Source organism: Balaenoptera musculus, chromosome 4 (assembly GCF_009873245.2).
Source record: "Balaenoptera musculus isolate JJ_BM4_2016_0621 chromosome 4, mBalMus1.pri.v3, whole genome shotgun sequence".
Taxonomy (NCBI): Eukaryota; Metazoa; Chordata; class Mammalia; order Artiodactyla; family Balaenopteridae; genus Balaenoptera; species Balaenoptera musculus.
Window position 1 is genome coordinate 72,432,528 of NC_045788.1, and position 20,069 is coordinate 72,452,596.

At 37.3% G+C, this 20,069-nt stretch overlaps 2 protein-coding genes across 13 annotated transcripts in view; one reads left to right on the forward strand and one right to left on the reverse strand.

Annotated features, from left to right (window-relative positions):
- The window catches only part of SENP5 (SUMO specific peptidase 5), a 50,126-nt gene that overhangs the window by 20,752 nt on the left and 9,305 nt on the right, over nt 1-20,069 (reverse strand). For 5 of the 12 annotated variants that reach the window (XM_036849889.1, XM_036849880.1, XM_036849888.1 and 2 more), the window contains exons 2-6: nt 17,394-18,934; nt 7,278-7,383; nt 6,973-7,111; nt 6,660-6,707; nt 4,664-4,741 (exon numbers count right to left, since the gene is read on the reverse strand). In XM_036849889.1, coding sequence (XP_036705784.1) covers nt 4,664-4,741; nt 6,660-6,707; nt 6,973-7,111; nt 7,278-7,383; nt 17,394-18,903 — 1,881 coding nt within the window. In that variant the 5' untranslated portion in view covers nt 18,904-18,934. Of the gene's footprint in view, nt 1-4,663; nt 4,742-6,659; nt 6,708-6,972; nt 7,112-7,277; nt 7,384-17,393; nt 18,935-20,069 lie in introns of those variants that run through there. The other 7 variants (XM_036849882.1, XM_036849881.1, XM_036849890.1 and 4 more) reach the window with 5 other exon arrangements.
- On the forward strand, nt 15,514-16,126 carry LOC118894129 (short transmembrane mitochondrial protein 1-like). The gene has a single exon (XM_036849895.1). The coding sequence runs from the start codon at nt 15,792-15,794 to the stop codon at nt 15,915-15,917; it is 126 nt and encodes a 41-aa protein (XP_036705790.1). The 5' UTR covers nt 15,514-15,791; the 3' UTR covers nt 15,918-16,126.

Consider the following 20,069-nt stretch of genomic DNA (forward strand, 5'->3'; position numbering starts at 1 on the left):
CAAAAAAAAAAAAAAACCACATATTTAAGAAATAAGTATAAAAGCCACAGACTGAGAGAAAACAATAAAAAAGTATAGATCTGACAAAGGACTTACATCCAGAACTCAATAATAAGCACTTCTTTATTACAAAACTTTTCATTTTTTAAAAAAATTAATTTATTTATCTATTTTTGGCTGTGTTGGGTCTTCATTGCTGCATGCGGGTTTTCTCTAGTTGCGGCGAGCAGGGGCTACTCTTCATTGCAGTGCGCGGGCTTCTCACTGCAGTGGCTTCTCTTGTTGAGTAGCACGGGTTCTAGGCACGCAGGCTTCAGTAGTTGCAGCACGCGGGCTCAGTAGTTGTGGCTCGTGGGCTCTAGAGCGCAAGCTCCGTAGTTGTGGCGCACGGGCTTAGCTGCCCTGCAGCATGTGGGATCTTCCTGGACCAGGGATCAAACCTGTGTCCCCTGCATTGGCAGGCGGATTCTTAACCACTGCGCCACCAGGGAAGTCCCAAAACTTTTCATTCTTATCATTCACCCATTTTTCTATTGAGTTGGTGAGGTCTTTTTCTTATTGATGTGTAGAAGCACTTTATATATTTAAATAATTAGTTCTGTGATTTGAATTGCAAATATTTTTTCCCAGTTTACTGTTTGTCCTTTTAGGTAATTTAATTAATTCTTTTTTTTTTTTATGTCATCTGAGTTTTAAGTTGTACACAGAATGGACTTTGCTACTCTGAGATTATTTTTTTAAAGTTCTGCTATAGATTTCCTTTGTACTTCCACTGTTTCACTGTCTTGTTGCATTCAAATCCTTCGTCGTTCTGTAATTTATCTTAATGTAGTCTAATTTAGTGAGTACTTAATTCTTCTATCTTTCATTTTTTCTTTAATAATAATGCATTTATGGCCATTATTTTTTCCTCAAAACAGCTTTCATTATGTTCCATAGTGGTTGGGAAGATGTGTTCCCCTTTCTATCCTTTTCTAGACAGTTTGTATATAATCTCATTTTTTATTTTCTTTTAGACCCAGGGGTTATATCAAGGGTTTATATCAAGTGCATTTTTTTAATTAAGATTTTTTTTAGTCATCTTTTAATATTTATTTTTAATTTAACTGAATTGTGGTTAAGGAATAGTGTAATAATTTTCTTTGTGGCCAAGTACATGGTCAATTTTTTACAAATGTTCCTTAGATATAGGAATAAATGTATATTCTCTTTTTGAGGGGTATAAAGATCTAGTATATATCTATTAAACCAAAAGCACTGGTTGTATTATTTTTTATTTATGATCTTATTTTTTATCTACTAGATTTGTCCAACTATGAAAGAGGTCTCCCACTATCACTATTTACCAAGGTCTCCTAGCTTTTGTAATCATTGTTATATCTCCTATGTATTGAAGTTTTATCATACAGTGTACTTTTCACCTTAAATTCTACCTCATCTGCTGTTAATACTGCTATTCCTCCTTTTTGCTTGCCACTCCTTTCTTTTGGTTTGCATTTGCCTAGTACCTCTTTACCTGTCACTTTACTTTCAAGCTTTCTTTTTCATATTATTTTATGTTTACTTCTTATACACAGCATATAGCTGGATTTTCTGATTTAACCCAATCTGAGAGGGTCCAGAGGATGGAACAATTTAATTTATTCTATTTAATGAAATGACTCACATATTTATACTTGACTTTATTCCTTCATTCTCATGTTGTTTATTATTCGGGAATTCTTCCATGAGTGTATATTTTTCCACGCTATTTACAAGGCATACCTTGTTTTACTGTACTTTGCAGATATTGCATTTTTTATAAATTGAAGGTTTATGGCAACCCTGCATAGATAGTCTATTGGCACCCTTTTTCCAACAACATTTGTTTTCTTCATGTCTCTGTGTCACATTTTGGTAATTCTTGCAATATTTCAAATTGTTTTATTATTATTTTATTTGTTATGGTTATCTGTGATCAATGATCTTTGATATTACTGCTACAACTCACTGAAGGCTAAGGGGATGGTTAGCATTTTTTAGCAAAAAAGTATTTTTAATTAAGGTATGCACATTATTTTTTTAGACATAATGCTATTGCAAACGTAAGGGACTACAATATAGTGTAAACATAACTTTTATACGCACTGGGAAACCAAAAAATCCAGTGACTCACTTTATTGCAATATTCACTTTATTGTGGTGGTCTGGAACCAAACCTACAATATCTCCAAGGTATACCTGTCTAACCTTTCTCTAATCCATACTACATATGATCATCTTTCCTCAGCTATGTAACTTTTCCTGGTTAAGTGGCATCCTATTATATGTATGTACAGTTTTAATTTGACCAATCCCCTACTAATTAGTTGTCCTCAATTTTTCTAATATAAACACCACCACAGCCCATCCAATGGCACAAGCCACATACTCAGAAGTCATCTTTCACACTTCCTTCTCCTTCATTCCCATAACCTACTCATCACCAAGTCCTGTTATTTTACTCCCTAGGTCACACTCATATTTGTGTACATCTTCCATCACTACCATTCTAATTTAAAGTATCATCTATCTGCAGTGGCCTCCTGTTCTACCCACATCAACTTTGCTCCCACACTCGTCCATCTTCTTCAGTGCCACCAGAGCAGACTACAAATTGGATGTCGTCACCTACAACCCTTCAATAGATTTTTACGCATTTAGGATAAAATTCAAAACACAGACCTCAAGGCCCTGATCTCTGGATCAGATCCACTTTATGCCACTCTCTTTGCTCTGCATTCCAGCTACACTAGTCTTCTCCCATGCTTCTACCATAATATAAAAATGATGACCACTTAATGTGTGTTTATCATGTACTTAGTGGTTTACATGCATTATCTCATTTAATCCTCACAAGATAAATAAAACTGATATTTCTATTTTATAGATGATGAAACTGAAGCTTAAAGGAATTAAGTAATTTGCCCAAGGTCTTAAAACCAGTTAAGTGGCTGAACCAGGATCTGAACCCAAAAAATCTTATATGTTCTGGTATAATGTTATAAGTCGTAATTCTAGTTATTACTTTAAAATGTATATCTCAGAAATAACTAAATTTCCTTGTCAATTGCATTATTATGAACTTTCATCAAATCTTTAACCGTGGTCATTTTTAAGTCTTTTGTCATTTACAGACAGTTCTGGGTGTACTCTGATGCTTTTGCAAATATGTTCCTATAAAAGGGTTTCATCTTCAAGGAATTCATGGAAAAGACTCTGACAAGTACAGGTTTCTGGTAACTGACTATACTGCTGAACTGAATGAGTAAGCATTTTCAGAACTCTAATGGAAAACTGATGAACTCATAAAAGTGCTAACAAAAGATCAAGATTAAAAAAAAAACAAATTAATTACATGGGACTGAGTGAACTGATGAGGATGATTATAATTTTTGTGACTTTGTTTGAATAATAATAAAAAAAAATCCCAAAGGACTCAGGGGCAAAAAATATACAAATCAATTTTCACTGCAAAGTAAAGGAGCTGTTACAGTGGAGGATTACTGGACTGAATGTCAATATTATGACATAGTATGAGTGTGTTTCGTGTTTGGTAATTGCAATCACTGTTGCTTTTGTTGTGGTCATCCATTTACAATGCTTGGTGTCAGTCTATTTATCTCTTGTAAAAATAAAATACAGTGTGTGTGTGTGTGTGTGTGTGTGTGTGAAAAAAAAAAAAAAAAGGATCTGAACCCAGGTCTGAATCCTGGGTTCGTTATATCTATTTCCCCAGATGTGCACTCTTCAACCACATTTAGTTTATCTTGCCACTACTGATGATGCCTTGAACATATTACCTATATAGCAATGTTCAATCAGGTGTTTGTACTTTGCAAAAAATTATTTCCACCCACAACTACGTAAAACAAGACTTAACTCCTAATTTCTCTAACCCATCCAGTATAAAAAGTGAAAAGTTACAGTATCTCTAGACCTATGACTGTGGATTTTGAACTTGTTGGTAATTTCAAAATATCAAAAATAGAATATAAATAGGCTTTTAAAATAATGTTTCTGACATAGTCAATGAATACTGAGAGAAATTAAGGTTGGAAAGTACCTTAGGGATTGCTCTAATTTATCATTTTGTTTTATAAATAAGCAATCTGAAGCCCAAATTAAGTGTCTTGCCTAAGTTGTACAGCAAGCTAATAGCAATGTCAGAACCATGAACTTCCAATCCAGTGCTTTCTGTTATAGCAGATTCCAATCAACTGAATAGACTCAAGAATTTTACTAGTGTCTTGTCTTTCAAGCAAAAAGATTCCTTTTCGATGACCTAGGGGGTGGGATAAGGAGGGTAGGAGGGAGGCTCAAGAGGGAGGGGATATGGGGACATACGTATGCATATGGCTGATTCACTTTGTTGTACAACAGAAACTAACACAGTATTGTGAAGCAATTATACTCCAATAAAGATCTATAAAAATAAATAAAATTTAAAAATAAACATAATCAAATGATGATGATAAAAAAATAAAGATTCAAAGAAACAAAAAAAACTTACATTAAAAAGCCTGTTTCTAATTAACATCATAATTGGCAATAAAGTTATTCTTCCACTCAAAGTGGCTTATCATCTGCATTTCAAATTTAGAATAAAAAAGAAATTAAAAAAAAAAAGAAATAAAGAGAATACCTTTTTAGTCCATCTTTTTACTCCATTATATCCTTTGGTTACCAGCTGTCTATGAAAAAAGCTGTTGAAGAAGTGAACCTAGAAAGACATCAAATACAAGCACTCAGATTATATTAAGCTGTGCCAAGACTTAACTTCACAAGAAAATGGAAATTTTAAAATCCCTGAAAGATGGACCATAAAATGAGGAAAAGTTTCTTCTTAAAAATAATGACCAAAACATACATTAACCAGTTCAAAGAAGACTGTTTCAAATTTTCATTAGGATGACCTTACAGATGTGGTTGGTCTATAGTCAGAACTGGAATGGGGCAGTAAATAAATTACCTGAATCCAATCAAGTAAAGAAGCAACCTGATAAATCTCGTCAAATCAGGTGATAAAGTTGAAAGAGGCTATGAAAGAATCAGGTAACAATTACTTTGAATTCAAGGGATGTGGAGTACAGAACTAACCCCATCTGAAGGATGTGGATTTGGAGACTCCTATAGTCATAACAACTATAAAAAGGCTTTAGCATGAACATTTCTAGCACTGAAAAAACTATCCTAGTTGTATGTAGCATCATGTCCTGCATCCTTGGCTTTTTCAAAATTCTGGCTTATAAATGAGTATCAGCTCACCTGAGACAGTAAACATACTATGGTCTTAAAGTGTTCACTCAGTAACTTTGACTCACTTGAGATGATAAAAGCCCTTAGTGCTGAGGTTCTCAGGGTGTGGTCATCAGACCAGCAGTATCAGCATCACCGGGGAACTTGTTAAAAGGGAAATTCTCAGGCCCCACTCCAGTCCTACTAAAGCAGAAACTGTGAGGGTAGGGCTCAGCAATCTGCTTTCTGAGGATTCTGATGCACATTTGTTTTGAGAATCACAGAGTTTAAGATATCAATAAAAAAGACTTGTAGTAGCTATCTCTAGACAGTAATCCTCAAACTTTGAGTCCTTCAGAATCTGCAGGGCTTGTTAAAACACAGACTGCTGGGCCCCACCTCCAGTTTCTGATTTAGTAGGTGTGGGCTGGATCCAAAACTCTGCATTCCTAGTAAATTCCCAGGTGATGCTGATGCTGCTGGTTTGGAGACTATACTTTGAGAACCACGGCCTTGGTTAGGTGTCCTTTTCATCCAATGAAGGTTTAGAATTAAATGTAGTGGTAATGAAGGGAAATTATACTCTTGAAATTAATACTTTTATGTTAAAAATCATCTGGTGTTTAAATCTAAACATACAGGTGTATGTTTAGATTTCTGATGATTAAGAGAATTTGAAAAAATAGAGAATCTGACAGATTAGCTTGATGATACCAATTTAAAATGTATAGCAGATTTTTGATTTTAAGTGGAAAGTTATGACATTTTGTCTATATTAATAAAGTGTTGGAATCTGAGATTCATTATATTTACCTGTTTAAATTATTAGATTCATAAAAGTTTATAACGTACTTGGAAAGGTTTTGCTTGTTGAAATTAAAGGCTGCCCATCAGGCAATGTGAGTAATCAGAAAGAAAATTTAATATATTAAATTTTAAAAAATAGTAACTAAGCTCTTGAGGGAATTTTAGAGTTTAAGGGGGGTTAGTTTGTATTTAAACTGAGTACCAAAGATTAATCCAAGAAAAAGTGAAGATGAATACTACTTTACTACATTTTTAAAGGGAGTAATACCTTAAGTTAAAATTTTTTTAAGTTAAATTTAAAAACTCAAAGCAAATAGTCCTTTTTGTGCATCTCCCCACTAAAGAAAATAAAAGCCTCCTCAAGGTATCAAAAAACACACCCATTCTGAAATAAATAAGCAGGAAAACACTGGCATCATGACTTTCTTATGCTGAAATGATTTTATAGACCTAATGCGCAATCCTAGCACATATCAAGACAAAAACCTCCTTTTAAAAATCTAAGAAATATCAAATAATTACATAAAGTTAAAAAAAAAAGCTTCTTCCTTTAATACACAAGGACTCTTTCTCCTGAAGAGAAAGTTTTCACTTACTTTGTCTGGGACTGCATCCATTATCAGCTCACCGTACATATTAATGACCTATAAAAAGTCAACATAAAACAAGCTCACTAATAACCCTATGCAATTCAGAACATCCACTCAGAATGAATAACATATTGCTACTGCTAACGGTAATCAAACCTTTCCAATACTGTACTGGGTTAGTGAATGAGTCACTTCAGTAAGTACTAAAGAATCCTTGATTCCAAAAGATAATTGTGAGGCCAACCTAGAGGTTATTAATTACATTTTATTGTCCAATATCCTCTGCAACTTCCATGCTGAGAATATACAATACACTAACCTGGTCATTCAGCCAATTCTGACCATCCAGGGTTGCCAGATCATCCATATCCAGCATGTGCTTATTGTAGAAGATGCGGAAGTTGCATTTTTGATGTCTGGCCCGATAGTTTGTTATCTCCCTGTTGATAAAAGGTTTTCTGAAACAGAAATATTTTGAAAGAAAAAGTAAAAAAAAAAAAAACCACGAAACAAAAGTTCAACTCAGTTTATTGCTAAGTATCTTTTTTTTTTTAAATCAAGAGAAAAGTCATATAAGCCAATAATTTTCTTTTCAATGGCTTAACTTAAGCATCATTGACAAACCTATTAGAAAAGTCTTCGTTAAAGACATCTTTTAATCTTCCAAGGACATCTTTTTCACTGAGTGGGACCAAACTGCCATACTTCTTCATAACCTCATCTAGGAATCCTAAATAAAGGAAGAAAGAAAAATTAAGATGGAAAAGCCATTTTCAGCAAAGTCATTGTCCCATTACTTAACCTATACACAACACTTAATGTACATTTAACCTACATTACTAAATGCATTATAAAAAGAAATCTTTTAAAAGTTATACTTTGTAAAAAAAAAAAAAAAAATTAAACGGATCAGGCCCTCACCATTCCAATCTAGAGAGAAATGCTCTAAGGCATCATTTCACATTGGATTTTTAAGCTACTGATGCATTGTTAGAAAATGGATAGCTGAAACTAAAGACTGACATTTTTCAGTATCTTAACCTTGGAGAAGAATCCTATCTCCCAAAGGTAAAACCTAAAGGGTTAATCACCTAGTTAAGTGTGTCTATCACATTTGGTAACTGAAGAAATTATCTTTTTAAAAATCACAATTGGGGGCTTCCCTGGTGGCGCAGTGGTTGAGAATCTGCCTGCTAATGCAGGGGACATGGGTTCAAGCCATGGTCTGGGAAGATCCCACATGCCGCGGAGCAACTAGGCCCGTGAGCCACAATTACTGAGCCTGCGCGTCTGGAGCCTGTGCTCCGCAACAAGCGAGGCCGCGATAATGAGAGGCCCGCGCACCGCGATGAAGAGTGGCCCCCACTTGCCGCAACTAGAGAAAGCCCTCGCACAGAAACGAAGACCTAACATAGCAATCAATCAATGAATGAATCAATAAATAAATCTTTAAAAAAAAAAAAATCACAATTAGAGGGCTTCCCTGGTGGCGCAGTGGTTGAGAGTCTGCCCGCCAATGCAGGGGACACGGGTTCGAGCCCTGGTCTGGGAAGATCCCACAGGCCGCGGAGCAATTAGGCCCGTGAGCCACAATTACTGAGCCTGCGCATCTGGAGCCTGTGCTCCGCAACAAGAGAGGCCGCGATAGAGGCCCGCGTACCGCGATGAAGAGTGGCCCCCGCTTGCCACAACTAGAGAAAGCCCTCGCACAGAAACAAAGACCCAACACAGCCATAAATAAATAAATAAATAAATAATTTTTTAAAAAAAAATCACTATTAGAATTGTTGAGATCACTGTCATTGTATTTATTATTTGATAAAGGTGTGAAATTTCACATCTCATAACAAGGGACATATACTAAGGCATTTTTAATATCATACAATTTGACAGTTATTTTAACACTCATGATACTGCATAACCCTAAGAGGTGAGCTTAACCTTATGAAGTGAGCTTAACCCTATGAAGTGAGCTTAACTGGATAACAGCTGGTGAGGCATGTTTTAAAAGAGGAAACAGAATTAAAGAATGACTTCTTGGCCAGGATACAGGCTAGTCTTTACGTCAACTTAAGTAATAGGTATATGCATTTTAATGGTTTCCAAGAGGACCCACTGAAGAAATATACCTAAAAATACTCTAGGAAATAAAACCAGGCCATTATTTCTAAGTAACTACAAAGAAGCTGAGGGAAGGCTTAGAGGCTCACAGAAGTGGAGATATGACTTAGGCTATCCACTGATGCTGAGTGGGGAGAGCAACAGTCTGGCTAACCATCGGTCTGACAGTTAAGTCCACCGAGTTAAGATGGAAAAAATGAGGACTGTTAGTCACTTATTTTACCCAGCCCCCTTTCTAACTTCAAGAATGGCCTCTGCTAAGTATCTATATAAAACGGACAGGAGGGGCTTCCCTGGTGGCGCAGTGGTTGAGAGTCTGCCTGCTAGTGCAGGGGACGCGGGTTCGAGCCCTGGTCTGGGAGGATCCCACATGCCGCGGAGCAACTGGGCCCGTGAGCCACAACTGCTGAGCCTGCGCGTCTGGAGCCTGTGCTCCGCAACAAGAGAGGCCGCGACCGTGAGAGGCCCGCGCACCGCGATGAGGAGTGGCCCCCGCTCGCCGCAACTGGAGAAATCCCTCGCACAGAAACGAAGACCCAACACAGCCAAAAATAAGTAAATAAATAAAAAACAAAAACATATAGGTGGTCTGCATTTCTCTAATAACTATACTCGAATAAAAATTAAAAAAAAAAAAAAAAAAGACGGACAGGAATGATTACAACACAGTAACTGTCCTGGAAATAGAGTGTTTTGTATGCGGGAGGAGCAGACAAATGTGTGAAAAACCTATTTTCCTCCTGTTAGTCTCCCACCAGAGTGACTCCCAATTTGAAAGGCTTAAGAGTATAGTAAGCAGTATAGTAAGAGTAAGTAAGTAAAGAGTTGCTTGCTTATGTCTGCTCCTGGTCTAGGCTTTAGGCATACAGAAGACAGAAAGGGAGTCCCATGTTCCAGTTTAGTCAGAGCAGGAGATGATGACTTGGGGCTTCTAAACTAGGAATCCGTTCGGCCTGTTTGCCGACAGCGTTTACTATATCATATCTTACAGTTGTCTAAGCGTAGTCTTGTGTCTACGTGGGAGAATGGACCCAAACAGAAGATAAGGATTCCCAACATTTGAGAAACTGCATTTAAGGAACAAATTTTATACAAAAATATTGCCCCTAATAACAAAAAGTTAAACTTTAGGCCCAGCAACCTTAATTGAGACTCTTCAAATAAGAACGCAATCTCTTCTACCAAGCGAATATGGACCCAATTCCAAACTTGTAACAAGAAGTGTCCTTGTTATGTTAACAATGTTATTTCTGGACGGCAGTGTTTGGGGGATTTTAAGTTGTTATGTTTAAGTTGTTATGTTTTTTTCCTCTTATCCACATTTTTGTTTTCACTTTCAGATGATAAACATGGATTGGTAATGCAGTAGAAAAGCCCTACCTGGATCTTCAAGGAGAACCCTAATGACAATGTCTCACTGATGCACACCATTATCTCACTAGGACCAGAAGTAAACAACAGTTAAAATGCACTCATACTGAAGCCCGCGTGCCTAGAGCCCGTGCTCCACAAGAGAAGCCACTGCAATGAGAAGACTGTGCACTACAACAGAGTAGCCCCCACTCTCCGCAACTAGAGAAAGCCCACGCACGGCAACGAAGACCCAATGCAGCCAAAAATAAATACATAATTAAAAAAAAAAAAAACCACTCATAAGCCAAGCACTAGCATACCTCGTTTCATCCTTATAACTATCCTATGTGTTAGACAGTATCCCTACTTTAAAAATGGAGACAGGCGGCTTAAGGAGGTTAAATAACTTCCCCAAGGACCCTTAACTAGCATATGGCAGAAATCAGGTTCTGACCGTAGGTTATGTGACAACAGAAACTGAGCCGTTAACGTCTATGCCAGCTCCAATGCAGGAAATATCTATTATCTCTTCTCTACAAAACAACTTAGTTCTTCATTTTACCTTTCCCTTCTAATACCCATGGGCCAAGAGTAACCCAAAAAACAGACTTCTTAAAATTAGAGTTAGGGAATTCCCTGGTGGTCCAGTGGTTAGGATTCTGCGCTTCCACTGCAGGGGGCAGTGGTTCGATCCCTGGTTGGGGAACTAAGATCCCACTTGCTGCAGGGCTCAGCCAAAAAATAAAAATAAAAAAATAAAATGAGAGTTAAATTCACTATTTACCCACTTGTTTTCACCAAACCAATGAATCAAAAAGGAAAATGCATTTGGAATATACAATTTCTTTTATTCCAAAAGTACTAAAATTTTAGTATGACCAAGAAACAAAGGATAAAATATTAGGAAAAAACAAAACAATGAAAAATTAGAGTTCAAATTATATTCCATCCTGTAAGTACAAAAGGTAATAATGTGAAAAACAAAAACTGAGGTGTTTTTTAGAAGTTAAATTACTCATCATGTTAAACCAACTGTGTTAGACAGCTTTTTCTTGCAACAACTGATATGGGTCACTTGGATCACATCCCACCCTGAAAGTGGAAAGGGGTTCAATGCGTTGTGCACATATGAAATGCAACCACTTGGTTCTCCAACAAGATACAATACATATGTCAGAAAGGTCCCATCAAAAATAAGAAAGGCACAAAATATCTAAGAATAAACTTAAGGAATGTGCTTAAGTTTATTAAACTTATTAAACAAGTGAAAAGCACTACCAAATTCTAGTAAGGGACACAGGTCAATAAATGGAGTAATTCTTTGGTTTTTAGACAGGAAAACTCCATATTAAAATGAATGCAATTTTCCCTAAATTAGTCTATTAAATGTAATGCAATACCAATCAAAAGCCACTGTTTGTTCATTGGTTTAATTGAAAAAACAAATCCAAATTCACCTTGGGACAAAAATGTGAGAAATTCTTAGAAATTTTTGAAAAAGATTAAGGAGGAGAGGTGAACAGGGGCAAGAGAGAAGAGGAGAAGGAGGGCCTACTCCCATCAAATTATAAAACCAAATAACAGTGATTGAAGCAGAATAGTGCTATCACAGAAACAGAGAAACCAACCAGATAGGAATCCGAATGGCAGGCAGCATCTCATAATCATGGGGAAAAGACGAATTAATCAATAAATAGGGGCTTCCCTGGTGGCGCAGTGGTTGGGAGTCTGCCTGCCAATGCGGGGGACACGGGTTCGAGCCCTGGTCTGGGAGGATCCCACATGCCGCGGAGCAACTGGACCCGTGAGCCACAGCTGCTGAGTCTGCGCGTCTGGAGCCTGTGCTCCGCAACGAGAGGCCGCGACAGTGAGAGGCCCGCGCACCGCGATGAGGAGTGGCCCCCGCTTGCCGCAACTAGAGAAAGCCCTCGCACAGAAACGAAGCCCCAACACAGCCAAAAATAATAAATAAATAAATAAAAATTAAAAAAAAAATAGTATTAGGAATCCATCTTTACTTTTTTCCAAACACCTACATGTAAAAATAACACATTAATAGTCTAGAAAATAGGGCTGAATATTTTTATAAACTTGAAATGGGAACAAGCTTTAAGTATTTATTCTAGTATCAATACATGACCATAAACATTTTAAAATAAAGTGGCAGCCACCCCATAATTCCTTTAGAACTTTTATGCCCTAATGAACATGTATGTCTTAAACATGTAAGTAGCAAACTATACTCACTCTTCTGGAAGCTGCTTTTTTATATTTAATACATGAATTTTTTTTTCCTAAGTCAATTCAAAACAATCTAGTGGTCCCTTAAATTGATCTGCCATATTTTAACCAATTCCCTGCTGATGACCATTTAAGTTGTTAATTTTTAGCTCTCTAAATAATGTTACAATTAAAACCCTCAATATATCCTCGTTCTAGTGTTTCCTTAGAACACACTTGCTAAAATTCAAATTTCTGAGGGAACTCCCTGGCAGTCCAGTGGTTAGGATTCCGTGCTTTCACTACCGAGGGCAAGAGTTTGATCCCTGGTCAGGGAACTACGATCCCGCAAGCCAAAAATTAAAAACCAAAAAACTTTTCAAATTTCTGGGTCAAAGGACACTAAAACTTGCAGATTTTCACTTATGAATTTGGTTATCTATATTTATGAGATTTTAATGTTTATGGAGTCAAATTGGTATATTTTTATTGCTTCTGAGTTTCCTATCATGCTTTAAAATGTCTTATCAATATGAGATTATAAAAATGGTCTCATGTTCTTTTTTTTTTAACAGCTTAAGCTATGATTCACATACCACAAAATTCACCCTCTTAAAAGTCTACAATTCAGTGGGTTTTTATATATTCAGAGTTGTACAACCATAACCATTACCATTACCTAATTCCAGAACATCTGCATCACTCCACAAAAAAACTTTGTATGTATTAGCAATCACTCCTTATTCCCCCCCTCCCCACCCCCTGGCAACCATTAATCTACTTTTTATCTCTATGTATTTGCCTACTCTGAACATTTCAAATCGATAGAATCATATGGTATGCAGCCTTTTGTGCCTGACTTCTTTCACTTAGCATGTTTTCAAGGTTCACCCAAACTGAAATATATCAGTACTTCATTCCTTTTTATGGCAGAATAACATTTCATTGTATAGATATACCAAAATTTTATTCATCTATTCATCAGTTGATGGACATTTAGGTTTTTTCCACTTTTTGGTTATTATGAATAATGATGCTATGAATATTTGTGTACAAGTTTTTGTTTATCTGTATTTGTTTCTAATTAGTTAACTTTTCAATCCACCTGGAACATATTGTGATACAGGAATCTATTTCTTTTCCTTCCAAAACAGCTAATCTGAGTACAGAATCCTAGACTTTCCTACCCTCCCTGAAATTTTTTAAAGTTGTCTTGTACAAACATAACACTACTGTTATTGCAAAGCATTCAACTTGGTTTTGAAGGGAATAACTTTCTGAACAAATACTGCATCAGTTTATGCAATATTTGATAAAAATATGAAACACAAAAGTAAATTTTGATAAGTACGATAGGCTCTTAATAAATATATAAATACAAAATGAGCATAATATGCAGTTATATTAGAGAAGAGCCAGCATTCAGGACACCAGAGAATATTGGCTAACACTACAAAGTCAATTAAGGGAGCATATACCATGCTGATCGTCCTATACTAATTCCTATTCTGACTGCTCTATTAATCTTGATTACTCGAGTTTAGTTCAATTTGTCTCTTCCATTGTGTTGGCTTTCCCCAGATGTTTGGTGATAGATTATAGGCTCATCTCTACTTGAATAACTTGCGGGTGGAGGGAAGGCTGTGATGGGCAGTAGCTTTTGCTCTGCCTTGAACTATTTTCAATGTGGGGATGCTAAGAACCCCCAAAACTGTTCTTCTGGAAAGGGTTGTTCTTCATTCTTGCCAGGCGTTATAAGTAATGGGGCAGGAGGAGAGGGGAATGTCCTGTCTCTCCACACCAATCTCCTATTCTTAGAATTTCAGTGCTATATGTCAATTATATCTCAATAAAATTGGGGTGGGGGGAGAAATTTCAGCTTGATAGCAAATATCCTCCTTGCTGATAATGGCACAAGCAGGGAGAGATGCTTTTGTGGAGATTTTCCAACTACTCAGTCTTTTACCATGCGTCTCCCCTTTCCTCTCCACCATCTCCAGAAATGGTACACCCTCAGTGTTGCACCATTTTCCTGCACTAATCTTCCTTCTGTCACTGGGGCTCCCCTCTGCATTTTCCCTCTACTTTATGCCTTGTTAGTTTCTCAGTTTTTGATCTACCAAAACTCTCCTTGTTTTTGAGTATAGAGATACATATGTTTTAAATATATTTTTCATAATTTCTATGGGTTTGGTAGGAGGAAGAAGAGGTTCCATGGGCTTACTTCATCCTCTTAAACCTACTATTGGTTTCCGACAGATATTCTTTACTAAGTGAAGGAAGTTTTCTTTATTCCTAGTTTTCAAAGAGATTTAAACACAAAGGAAGCTAAGCTTTATTATCAGGCTTTCAGTACTTGCTGAGATACCATGATTTTTCTCTTTTAGCCTATTAAAATAACTACATTACAGATCACGAAATGTGAATTCTGTAAAAAATTCTTGTCTTCACATTATGCTACAGTTTTACTATAGGACATAGTCAATTTATCAACTTTTTTTGTAAGTGCTACATATATATTTGTAAGTTAATTGGTATCTGTGGGTAAATGCTAACTTTTTCAGATTTATGAATTATGGTTCTGCTAACCTCATAGTAGGAAAATTTGTCTTCATTCTAGGACAGTATAAACAATAGAAATTTTTAAAAAATGATTTTCTAGGACTCTGTACTTTGTCATTTTGTGGGGAAAAGTTTTTTATACATACTTAATGGTTGAAAAAACAAAGTGTTCAGAATTGTTTAAACCACCAAGAAGTAACTCTCCTAACTCCCCAGAAAAAGCCATTTATAACAATTTGATCTATCTGTCCAGATATGTCCTATACAAATGCATGTGCACACATATATACACGTACTCATTATGTGTACATGTATCTTTTAATAAAACGGCCTCCTTCTGTTTTGCAACCTGCTTTTTCCACTTTATACAGACAGTGGTCAGTATCAAGATATAAATCAAATTTATTCTTTAATAGCTTCATGGTATACTGCCTGGATATGCCGTAACTTACAGGTCCATAAAAACACTTGCTTTGGTTGTCCTCAGTGTTTTACTACCAAGACAATACTATAAGTAATGTCCCTGTACAAATATATTTGTACTCTTTTATATCTTGGCTAAATTGCAAGAAGGGGAATGGGTCAAAGACTGATACTGCCATATTGTCTTCCAGAAGTGTTTATACAAAATGACTTCATGGGGTAGATTTTGACAAGACTTTAAAGCACTATGTAAAAACTTGAAGCCATAAAGTAAAGACAAATAAATTTTACTATGTAAGAATTGAAATTTTCTGTTAAGCAAAAATGTCATACACAAAGTCGGGGTACTGAGGGCTTTTACCAAAATTTAATTTAACATCTTTAAAACTAGGCCGGGGGAGGCAGGCTCGGACGGCCCAAGGAGCTGCAGCTGCCCTTCGAGCCCTCCTTACCGACACTATGCTCCAGTTCCTGCTTGGATTTACTCTTGGCAATGTGGTGGGAATGTATCTGGCTCAGAACTATGACATACTTGGAGAAATTAAAAAGGACGTGGACGCCAAGAAGAAACCCCCTAGTTCATGAGGCCGACTCTAGCACTGCCTCCTGGATAAACTGATTCTACTGTTCTTGAGGGCCTCCTTTACCATCTGAACCAAAAGCTTTTGTTTTCATCTCCAGCCTCAGCAATTTTCTTCTTTGCTAGACCCTGCATTGCCTTACAGCACAAATGGGGCCACAAGTTAAGAACAACCCTTACTTTTCCAACATCCTCACTTCTTCCCTTCCTCCTTCCAGCCACTGGGAGGTCCTGAGAATGGAATTATGGTGCTAGATTAGTAAACATGACCTTTAATTAGTAGTTTCTCCCTTATTCTTTGGGATTTCTACTACCGTTTTCGAAAGAAAAAATGATGAGTTTTGTATAGCTGATGAGATATAAATAATGCTGATTTCACAGTCTAGCAATTATACTGGGTGTTTAAACCTTTGGTACTAAATTATGTTGTTTCAAAGTAGTAACTAAAATGAAAATCTAGAAGCCAGTTTCTGGTGAGTTATCCACTAATTTTATATTGTTGTCAGGAAGCTCCATAGTTGCTAATTTAACCAATAAATCAATTTGTTATTCATTAACCAAGAAACTCTGTTCTGAGAACCCTATCAGGAACTCGAGAATTTAAAAGTATTTAAAGTAATGGCCTTTGTCCTCAGTAGAATTCATAGTCTCGTATGCATGTTTTTCTTAATGGTGCATTTGATCTGGCTCTATTCTGTCACAGGAATCATACTTATTTTATTACAGGCACATTTCACATTACATGGCAGATAAATGAGAAGTTGTCTATAAAGGAAATTTTATGCCTTTTTACATTTAAAAAAATGTATTTACATTATAACTTTATAGTGATTCTCATAAAAAAAAAAAAAGTATAATGATGCTAAGGACCATGAGGGTAGGAATCAGTGTATCCTGTTTGTTGCCACATTCTTAGAGCCAACAATGGTACATAGGAGCTTCTCATATATTAAATAAGTAAAATATAAACAATCCAATAGAGAAAAAGGCAAAGTAAAATTATATACAAACAAACAATGGCAAAGATAGAAAAAGATGTTCAAACTTTAAATTTAAAAAGGCAAATTAAAACAAAGAACTCTCCTGTGATCTATGAGACTAGCAAACTTTAGCAAATGCAAACGGGTTTAACTTTTTAGAGGGCAATTTAACAATTCTCTTAAAATTTTAAGTGTGAGTATCCTTCCACCATCATTTCTACTACTAGGAATTTAACTTACAAAAACAACCATAAAAGTATAAAGAAGTAATTCCACTGCACCATTGTTTTTAGAGGGACACAACTAAAAGCAACACAAGTGTCCATCAATCAAAAACTAACTAAACTATGGAACATCTATATAATACAGCAATATAAAAGAATGTCTAATTGCTTAAAGGGAAATCCACGTGGGGAAGGACCAAATAGGACTCTCCTAGAAAGGATAATGGACAGCAGGTGTGGGCCGGAGATTGGGGGAGAATAAAGGAAGAGTGCATACCAGAAAGGCAGATTGACAGCTGTTCATCATCCACTGGAGAGGCTTTTTGACTGTTCTTCCCACCTCCCACTTGATTTTCTAGTTTGAGTCCACTGCACGTCAGAGGAGCCTCCAGTGGACTTTTACAGTAAGGGTGGTCCAGCAACTTAGAACTAAGAATGTTCTGCTTGAAAGATCCATCCTCATCCATCTGGCATGAGCTCTCATTCTGAACAGTCTCTTCGGACACAGGCCCATCTACACTACTCACAGATTGATCTGCCCCAGACACTGACAGTTTTACTCTGTCATCATTGACAGTACTTGTCCGATTTTCCTGACCCAGAGCCATAACTTCTCTCTCGGTTTCCAAGATAAACATGTTATTAGAATGATGTTCTGGTAAGGGGATGTCATGAATCAGCTCTGTACACTCCCACTTAGGAGAGGAACAGGGTGACTGGTCCCAGATGTATGTGGCACTGCCATTCTGTTGGTCAGGGAATGCTTCATCTAAACTAAGCTCCTTGCCCAAGAGAGGGCTTCCTTTAGTGTGGCCATCAGGCACATGAGAGTTCTTTCCCTTCACCACAGCATTGCTGTCCATATCTGGAAGGTATGGTTGATGCCGACAAGAAGGGTCTTTAGGTTCTGGGGAAGGGAATGAGCTGCAACTGCCACCCTCACTGTTCTCCCTAAGGGTCTCTTGATGGTCCCCAGTGACCTGCACCCAGCTTTGCTGGGCTTTTTTTAGCTTGCAAACTTTGCTTTTTGTTCTGAAGTGCTGGGATCTGAGAATCCTGTACCGAAATCTAATCATGGATAATTTCTCATACATCATATGAGGAGATACTTTTATTCTTCTATGTTGATTAAGTTGGAACTTTCTTGGAATCAGGGGTCCCCCATTCCTGTGGTGCTCCAGCCCTCGGGAGCAGCCATAACAAAAGCGCTTTCTCTTATGGTTGCTCAAGGTGACCACAATTGTGCCACTCTCACCTGGACTCTGGCTCTCCCCATTGAACTTCATAGGAGGATCAGAAGCTTGTGGCTCCGTCCTAGGTCTGTGACCACTGGCCTGACTTAAAACACTATTTGCTGGTATGTCAGTGGCTGCCTTCAAGAGACTTTTCTCTCCAGAGTATTCATGATCAGAGTTCTTTGCTGATGATAGCAACTTCTCTGCTTGGAGTTTCAGGAAGGTCCTTGAGGAGGAAATGAAGTGTTTAGTGTCCTTTCCTTTCACTTTAGAGGACAAAGTACTAAGATTCTGAACAGCCACATTGGACTTTGTCTTAACAAAAAGGGGTTCATCCTGGATCCACGTTTTCTGGATTTGAAGGGCCTTCTTTCTGCACTGGAAATGCCTTAAATGCCTGCTCCAAGTAACTGGCCTTCCCAACTTGGCTTTCAGAATGCACAACTGTTGGTGAAAGTAGAACTTCTTAAAGCCTCCAAACCCAGTATTCCATTTCTCAGAAAAGGCTAAGTGGATTCCTTTCCTCCATAGAATTTTCCTCTGTTTTTTCATTTTTCTGATGCATAATGAGATCTGAATGCACCTGTAAAGAAGAGAAAGATAATTTACATTTCTACCCTAAAAATAAGGTCATAAAGATATATTCACAACAATATACATTAGAAAATTGAAAAAAGCATATGAAGTTCAATTTATACTATCAGACATAATGAAATCCTACCTGATCAAGGTTTTCCCCACAATGAAAATGAGGGATAAGGGAAGACATGAGTGCTCCAACATGACCCCATTTGCTGTACCTGCCTCTGATAGAAACAAGTTTCAAGAATCATTTCCCAATATGCAGCCAGTTTTTGATGAAGCAGAAAGGGCAGGGAGTCAGGAGAGAATTTCTAAGTGTTGGCCTTGTTTCTCATTAGCTAAGTGACTTTAAGCAAGTCACCCAAATTCTGTGTTCTCATTTGTAAAATGAAGGACAGAGAAGGGAGAGGGGACCAGACACCATTTAAGACTGAGTTCACATCAAAACAATTTGTTCCATACAACAAATTTTCTTTTAAAGATTTTTTTTGATGTAGACCATATTTAAAGTCTTTATTGAATTTGTTACAATATTGCTTCTGTTTTATGTTTTGGTTTTTTGGCCACAAGGCATGTGGGATCTCAGCTTCCTGACCAGGGATAGAACCCACACCCCCTGCACTGGAAGGCGAAGTCTTAACGACTGGACTGCCAGGGAAGTCCCATACAACAAATTTCTGAAAGTAAAGGCAGGGACTTTTACTCTGTACAGTCATCCACAGGCAGACAGTCAATAAATGCACGCAATATCAGTACCTCAAGAGGGAGACCGACCAGCCTCCTCTTTGTCAGTCAGTCAAAGGCTTTCTGAGTGACTATGAGGAGACAGGACTCTATCAGGTGCTCTCAACCAGTTATGGTTCTGGCTCTCAAGTAAGTATAAGAAAAAAGAACCAACACGTGTGTGTGTGTGTGTGTGTGTGTGTGTGAACTTTAGGAACACACTTACAGGAAAGGGTAGATGAAAATGATAGTAAAAACCAAACATGATTTGGGACTTCCCTGGTTGTCCAGTGGTTAAGACTCTGCACTCCCAATGCAGGGGGACCAGGTTCGTTCCCTGGTAAGGGAACTAGATCCCACATGCTGCAACTAAGAGCCCGCAGGCTGCAAAGAAGATCCCGCATGCTGCAACT

Coding starts and splice junctions, on each gene's coding strand:
- LOC118894129 (XM_036849895.1), top strand. CDS start 15,792: ATGCTCCAGTTCCTGCTTGGATTTACTCTTGGCAATGTGGTGGGAATG.